We start from the raw sequence: 7,540 nt of genomic DNA on the forward strand, positions 1-7,540 counted from the left end.
GTATCCATAGAAGCAACGTGCCCGTATGGCAAAAATCTGGATTTAATTCCCCATTTTGAGACTTCCATATGGTACCTTCAACACAATTAGAGCTTTTTATTGATTTATTATTTGTATGTATTTTCTTCTTTTTTCAGAACATGCACGGATATGAATTTTCAAGCCATTTACTTTACTGTATCAATGATGTGCTTTAACAGTATGGAAGGAGAGAAGACTGCTCAGCGACAACAGCGTGCCTTTCATGTAACGTTAAGATACTCGAACGCCAGCATGCACTCAAAGGGACCATGGCGATATGTGACGTTCAAACTCTAACCTTTTAATCGGAAGCCCTGTGTCATCCCTGGGCGAAGATGAAAAAAAAAATCAATTGTTTTTTTTATAGGAGCTGTCAGTCAGGTATTTAAAAAGTGGACAACCACATCAGTATTAGTACACTGTTCAATAGCGTACATTTAAAAAACAGGGCCTTAAGTAATTTTATTCTCTGTTGCACAAAAACAGTGACAGAGCTGTTCAAGTAATGAAGACACCAGTTGATTTGGACGTGCTGTTAATCACCACGTTCAGGTTTAATTCAAGTCAATTATATCATTAAACATGAAACTGCAGGGTTTTTCGTAAACTTAGTCACACAAATAATCTTCCAGTACAGTTACAATATGACCAGAAGAAGACAGAAATTTGCAGATTTTATTTTTTCAGTTCAATTCAGAGGAGTATAACATGGCATCTGAAATCTTATGTAATCTACAGACTACTTTGGGCCTCCTGCACAAAGACTTAGAAAGACTGGGCTTTCAGTGAAGGAGTACTAAACAAGTTAAATATATTACAGCTACCAGGTATCTTCTGAATAAAACATATCTATTCATATTTAAGTGCCTACATTGTGCATACACCAACAACCCAGTCATCAGCTGAAACAGCTTTCCCAAGCAAAGAATATAAATTGAATTCCATTGGATGAAAAAAAAAAAGAAAAAGTTATATCCCAACTTGCAAAGGCTGAACTTATTGAATGTCTGCATGACAGCGCCTAATTACAGAAGTGTTTGTGTAACTTTTCCAAACTTGACACTTGAACGATTTGTTGTACAATGACTGCTTTAATTTCAAATATTTACAAGGAATTCTCAAGTTTAAACAAATTAGAGGGGAGCAATAATTCTCAGGGGGAACCCTAAATAAAGCCATACCAAAAAGTTTTCACCTTCGGATGGTGAATGTTCACCATTAAACTATGAGAGCTGAGGAAGACTTAGATTGAGGTGCAAATGGAGCCACTGTTGTCGTGGATGTTTTGACGGTGGAGGTCTAGATGATGCAGTCCATGATGTGGATCTGCAGGGAGTCCAGGTCCGGCAGGATGTCATTGCACTTGGGACAGGCGTGTTCCGGAATATTCCCCTGATGCTGCCAGTCATTACCTGAGAGTCAGAGACAGTGATCACAAACCCGACAGATGTCACGCTAGACTGTGCTAACGAGACCGTAGCTGATACGACTGTAAAAGGGAAGGAAATAGCTTGGTTGGCCCTGTCAAAAAGGATAAACTAACGAGTCTCTACCAGGGGCGCCCAATTTAGATTGCCACGACTCGATTGAAAAGTAACTTTTCAAAAAGTGTGGGCACCCCTAGTCTATACTAATATATCTATACTAATTAGCATGTTGTATCGTGTTTGTTCAAAATGCAAATATATTTTGTGGTTGCCGATCAAACTGAGGAATTATAATGTCGTTTTTACATTATGTGAAAACATGAAATAGTACCTCCTCTTCCGACCAGACTAGCGGCGGCTCCGAGTGGATTTCCTCCCAGTGGCACGTGTCTCTTCTTCATCTCGTTCAATGAATGCCTGTGGAGAAGGGGGGTGTTACACAGGTGCAGTTGGTTTGTGGTGTCAAAGCAAAGCAGACCACCCACAGGATTATGGATTTTTCCTCCTATTCTAAAGCTCAACTAAAATAATAAAACTTCTCTCACAAGAGCAATCTCCAACCAACACCTGTATATATTTATTCAAGATAATTTGTTACATTTGTGGATGACAGTAGGTGAGCACGTTTCCACATCAAAATCTCTGGGTTGATTCCGTACCTGCCCAGCGAGTCTAACTCCTCCTGCAGCTGGTGGTTCTGCTTCTTTACGTATTCCAGCTGAGCGGCCAGGCGCTCCCTCTCTTCGTGGAGTTTCTCCCTTGCTGCTCGCTCTGCGTAAAAGTCCGAGGAGTAGACCTCGGCCTGCGGTAAAGTGAAAAAGCACGAGTGAGACGTCTCGTCGTGGGGACGTCTGAAACTCCGGGTGCAACGATGCTTTGGTTCACTCGACATGGAGAAATCATCAAGCTGCTGACCTGAGCCTGGAACACAGATATCGTCTGCAGCTCCTCCTCCTTGCTGAACATCTCCTGCTTCATTTTGTCTATGTGGTTCTGTTTGGCAGCCAGGGCCTCTTCAGCGGAACTCAGACGTTGCTGCAGCTCGTCCACCACCTCCTTCTGCACCATTAGAGACTGAAGACCACAGAGCAAAAGGTCACACTTCTGGCTCCTATTTATTTTATAACTGCATTAGGTTTGATGGAAATCTTCAGTAATGGAATCTCTCGCTAAAACGGTCCTAGTTTTGCTTCTGACCTCTCTCTTCTTCTTCTCCTCTTTGAGTTCATTGTAGTCTTCGAATAGCTTGGTGTAGGCATCTTTCAGCTGGGCCAGGTTGGACCTGTGAGTTAGGAGGCAAAGGGATTAACTGTGACCCAGTGGGCGTGTCCAAATATAGGATAAACACAACAGGGGAAGAAATTTTGATTTTTTGACTTTTTCTGGAGAGTGAAAGCAGTCTAGCTCCACATAAACGTGTACATATATGTGTCGTCTCTGACCTCTCCTCGCCGGCCTTCCTCTGCTCCATCTGGCTCTGAGACTGCATGCTGTCCACCTGCAGCTTAAGTCGGTCGTTCTCAGACTGAACGGCCTGCTTCTCCCCCAGCTGAGCCTTCAGAGTGACCACGTCCTGCTCCACCTCGCGACATCTAGACACAAGAGAAACAAAACGGTTTATATATGTGTGTGTGTGTGTGTGTGTGTACGGGTGGTAATAAAGCATGGGAACGTTGCCTGAAGGAGAAGAGCTTTGCTTAAAAAAAAGCAGGCTTTCCATGTGGTATGTTAAGCTTTCGGGGGGGCAGTATTGTTGTTGGCAGGTTCAGATCAGACTGTGCTGGCCTAACCTGTCCTGCAGGTTCTTCTTCATGCCTTCTGCTTCGTACAACTTGCTCTGGGCCTGCTGCAGGTCTTTGAACAGTGTCATCATCTGACACTTCAGATTCTCCACCTCCGATGCTGCCTGAAGAATGTTAGCACAATGACACAAGAACATCAATAAGCTACTTGTGAATAAGCTAAGTGAATGGACCATTTTGTCGGGCTGTCAAATACACACATTACAATGACACCACTCGCAATACCTACTTTTTGTTGTGTGAGGGTAAACAATATTATTGTATTTTTCATACCCTTTTAGGTCACAGATTACATAATGACAATATTATGTAAGGGTTATCGATTATCGAGACATTACAGCAGAATGCTGCCAGATTTAGGAATTTAACTGCTGAGTAAATACCTTTTCTTCTTTCCCAGAATCCTCCTTGGTCTCTGTCTGGGGGGTCTGTGTTGATTTCTCCACACCAGTCTTCCTCTTCTCCAGCTCTCTAATCCTGTTTGAGTAATATGCCAAGAAGTGAAAACAATTCATTCAACATATGCACGTTATATTCATATACGTTCCTCCTAATTTGGTTTACTGAAATAAAAAGTGCAGGGAACAACTAACATTCTGACTTCCTGTGTGTTTCCTAATGCCATAAACTCAGCTTCAACTGGCTTGATGAGAGAGAGCATAAGCTACGGCTGGGCGGTGTGGCCAAAAATTCATATCACGGTATTTTGTACCATTCTAACGCTATTCCGGTATTTTTTTCCTGAGTTTACCTTAATTTATTGATGCCGAAAAGGGCCGCTGATAGGGCTGTGCAACCGGTATAAGAGTTTGGTACGGTATGAATTTCTCCGCCATAACAACTGACGTTGCTCTCTATTTATTTATTCATCACATAGTTTGCAGCGTTTGGAGCTAGTTTTCTTACGTTTGTTGAAATTGAGTCATTGTTATAATAAGAATGAATAATGCACAACAAACACTCTTTAACAGGGTAAAACACCACGACACAACAGCTTGTGACACATAAACAATTCGTAACACTAATCATTGTAAAAATTACCCCCCTGAACTGCATGCTGGGTACAGCTCACAAAGAAGTAATTCTGTAGCCACATGAAAACACGGAAAAGAGCGATACAGGAGGAACAACGAGAGACTAGAGATGCACCAACACAACAACTTGTGTCTGTTTGGAGGGTTTTTGGTTTTGGAAAATCCAACACAAGTTAACGTTAGATCAGAAAACGATTTATTATGTCTGTGAGCCGTTGGTATTGCCTCTGGTGACTGCTAGTGTGGCCACCAGAGGCAATACCAGCGGCTCCACCAGCTTTGTAATAGTATTTTGATCCAAGTTGCATTGGATTTTTCAAAAACAAAAACCTCTCCAGACAGACACAGCTCCTTCCTAATTGCGTTCATGCATCTCTGGTCGCTCTTTTTCGTGTTTTCATGTAGCGACGTAGTTACTTCTTGTTGTGATTTAGGGGCGAGCTGTACCCAGCATGCAGTTCGGTGGGGTAAATTTATAAATGTTCAATTATTAGTGTTACAAAGTGTTTATGTGTCACACGCTGTTGTGTCGTGGTGTTTTACCCTGTTAAAGAGTGTTTGTTGTGGGTTTATTAATTGTTGTAAAATGTTATAACCGTTACTTACTCTCTATAAACGTAACACAAGTAGTTCCGACCAAAGGTGTATAAATAAATTCTGCTACCTGCCGTAGAGCAACATCAGTTGTTAGGGCTTAACACTGGTATGGCGGTATGTGAAGAATTCACACTGTAAGGAAATGTTGAACTGGTATACCTGTACGGTATACCGCCCAGCTCTGACATCAGCTAGCAGTAAGCTTGGTCCCCTACCTGGCAGCAGAGGACTGAAGCTCGGCCTGCAGTTGCTCGGCCCGCTGCGCCTCGTTCCTCAGTGACTGGAGCAGCTGGCTGACGGTCATCTCCTCGCTTTCCAGCCGTGACGCCGTCATGCTCAGGTCTGGACGTCGGCTACTCTCCAAACCACACGCATTGTTCACACTGTCTACGCCTTGATCCTAAGAGGAAACACACACACAAATATATCCCAGAGCGGCAGTTGCAGGCTTTTTATTTGTATTTTTTTAGATGAGGCCTTTGCACGCTGAAAAGGTGTGTGTCTGTGCGTTGACTCACCGAGACCCTGATGATCTCAATGAAGGAGTCCTCGTGCGAGTCCTGGTCCGTCTTCAGCTGCAGCTCCGAATTCATGGCCACTAGGTCGTTCTTCTCTGCCTGCAGGCGAGAGACCTGGGCCCGCAGAGCATCCAGCTCAGCGCTCTGATTGGATGACACCGCCTGGACACCACATCACACGGAAATGACAATACCATAAAGCAGGGGTGTCAAACTATTTTCAGCATAGGGCCAGATACTGCCCACTTTGATTTGGAAATCTTGTGAGACTTGATTTTAAGTCAGCCGGGTAAACCTTGCTTTGAAAACTATGTAATTATATAATGAATATAATAAAAAAATATTATATTATATTATTATTATTATAACTCTCAGTTGATTTGACCCAGTCATATTCTCACCAGCATGCTTCCCACAGCTGGCCCTGTCCTCCCGTCCCCCTCCCTTCTTCTGCCCAGCTCCTGGTTTTGGAGGGTCAGCGCCTCCACGCGGTCCCGAGCGTCCTCCAGCCTGTTCTCCAGGAAGTCCCGCTCCTCCCGCTGCTTCTCCCGCCACGCGGATAGACCTTCGAAGCGGTCCTTCATCATGAAGTTGGTCTGGCGCAGGGCCTCTGAGGTGGCGACAGACACAAGCCGGAAATAACTTGAATAAATACAAATCGCAAAAGGCCGAGTCATTTGCCATTCTAGCCATTGTGCCCCTCGTTTCCCAATACACTGGTCCAGCAAGTCTTTTCAGCTACAACTCTGAAACTCCACCCTGACAAAAGCAGTCAGGGAGTTAGCCTCCCCTGACCTTTGACCCTCTGGCAAATTGAGACCTAATAAGAGTATTAAGAATGTTAGGTTGCAGAACAAAAAAACGGATAAAAAGCTGTCATTAGAAATTTAGACCTCCGTCCTCCTGCCCTCACCTTTCAGGTCTCGGTTCTCCTGGATGAGGATGTTCATCTGCTGCAGGGTTTCCTCCAACGCGCCCAACTGACCGGGCGAGCGAGAAATGTCCCCATTCATCAGGGGGCCTTCAGACGCCATGACGCTGAGAAGGATAAAAACTAGAGAACATGATGAGACTTTGAATATTAACAGAATAGTTAGAAAGATGTGGCTGATTTTCTCTTTGGAATATTGGACTTCTTACTGATCTCTAAGGAAAACGTTCATTTCATTCAGACGTTATCACGTGGTCTAGGCAGAATTGTGTCCACAGGAATAACTGCACTGACTGCGCCTTGTTTTTATTTGACAGGCAGAATTAATAACTTAAAACATGGATTATAGTTATAAACCCTTGTATTCCCCCTGTCATGTTGACTTAAGTTCCTACATTGCACATAAATAAAAAGTCCCATGCTGACATCATTGAATGACTCACTGCTTCAGCATTCAGTATCAGGAGCATAGAGCCGGAATGATCTAATCAGCAGGTCATAAGATTGTTAAATAACATTATGGTAACAAGGCGGGAATGCTATACACATATATGGTCAGACATTTACTCAATGACGGACTGACCAGACACTAAAACATACAATACATTGAATGCCCCGGACTCACGGTGGCTTTGTATGTTAATTTTAACATCTGGTCTTAAAACATTAGTTTCGCTTTCTTCAAGATGGGCCTATCCGATGAGCGACTCCTGGTAAACACGGAAAAGTTAGCAGTAACTTGCGCAACACGGATGCGGTCTCAGCTGAGGCGAACTGCGTCACGAAAAAAACGTTGTAGAAAGGTTGACACTCACCCGCTGTCACCTCGAAAAAATGAACTAAGTCCGGTAATTTACTTCAGAAATACACGCAAACTCGGAGAGAGGTGGCGAAATGCGTCGAGCAATATTGTGCTGCTGCTGGGTTTGTGACGTCCTACGTCAGTGACGTACGGAAACTAAGCGCTGTCCGGGAATTATTTTCAAAATAAAGTCCCGCGGGGACAAAAGCGTTTTGTTTGGAAACGATACAAGAATTGAGCACTTCTTTTACCAGTGAATTATGTTTTGAAAAGAGGCTTTATTTAGATAAATCATTTATTTCAGAGATGCATTTCGAAGTTTGTTGTTTAATTTACAAATTTTAGGGCATTGTTTCAATTAGATTCCCCATAATCGGAAGTTCAAAAACATGTATATATATGTTCAAA

At 43.3% G+C, this 7,540-nt stretch overlaps 1 protein-coding gene across 2 annotated transcripts; it reads right to left on the minus strand.

Annotated features, from left to right (window-relative positions):
• Nucleotides 1–539: 539 nt before the first annotated feature.
• On the minus strand, nucleotides 540–7,284 carry optn (optineurin). Of its 2 annotated transcripts, none has more exons than XM_037462036.2 (13): nucleotides 7,146–7,284; nucleotides 6,313–6,453; nucleotides 5,801–6,009; nucleotides 5,400–5,561; nucleotides 5,097–5,281; nucleotides 3,634–3,727; nucleotides 3,239–3,354; nucleotides 2,891–3,040; nucleotides 2,646–2,730; nucleotides 2,364–2,522; nucleotides 2,108–2,250; nucleotides 1,780–1,865; nucleotides 540–1,433 (listed from the first exon to the last, which is right to left on the minus strand). In XM_037462036.2, exons 2-13 carry the CDS (start codon nucleotides 6,431–6,433, stop codon nucleotides 1,321–1,323), a joined length of 1,623 nt encoding a protein of 540 aa, XP_037317933.2. In that variant the 5' UTR covers nucleotides 6,434–6,453; nucleotides 7,146–7,284; the 3' UTR covers nucleotides 540–1,320. The 2 variants fall into 2 exon arrangements, with proteins under 2 accessions (XP_037317933.2, XP_037317934.2); XM_037462037.2 differs by having other exon boundaries at nucleotides 6,313–6,437; nucleotides 7,146–7,274.
• Between the last annotated feature and the right edge of the window lie 256 nt (nucleotides 7,285–7,540).

Source organism: Pungitius pungitius, chromosome 2, assembly GCF_949316345.1.
Source record: "Pungitius pungitius chromosome 2, fPunPun2.1, whole genome shotgun sequence".
Classification (NCBI taxonomy): Eukaryota; Metazoa; Chordata; class Actinopteri; order Perciformes; family Gasterosteidae; genus Pungitius; species Pungitius pungitius.

What these genes read in the sequence shown, in the direction of transcription:
- optn (XM_037462036.2), bottom strand. Translation starts at nt 6,433, where the DNA reads ATGGCGTCTGAAGGCCCCCTGATGAATGGGGACATTTCTCGCTCGCCC. An exon ending in AGGAAGGCCGGCGAGGAGAG is followed by an intron (nt 2,731 to 2,890) that starts GTCAGAGACGAC and finishes CCTAACTCACAG; the next exon opens with GTCCAACCTGGCCCAGCTGA. An exon ending in TATCTGTGTTCCAGGCTCAG is followed by an intron (nt 2,251 to 2,363) that starts GTCAGCAGCTTG and finishes ACTTTACCGCAG; the next exon opens with GCCGAGGTCTACTCCTCGGA.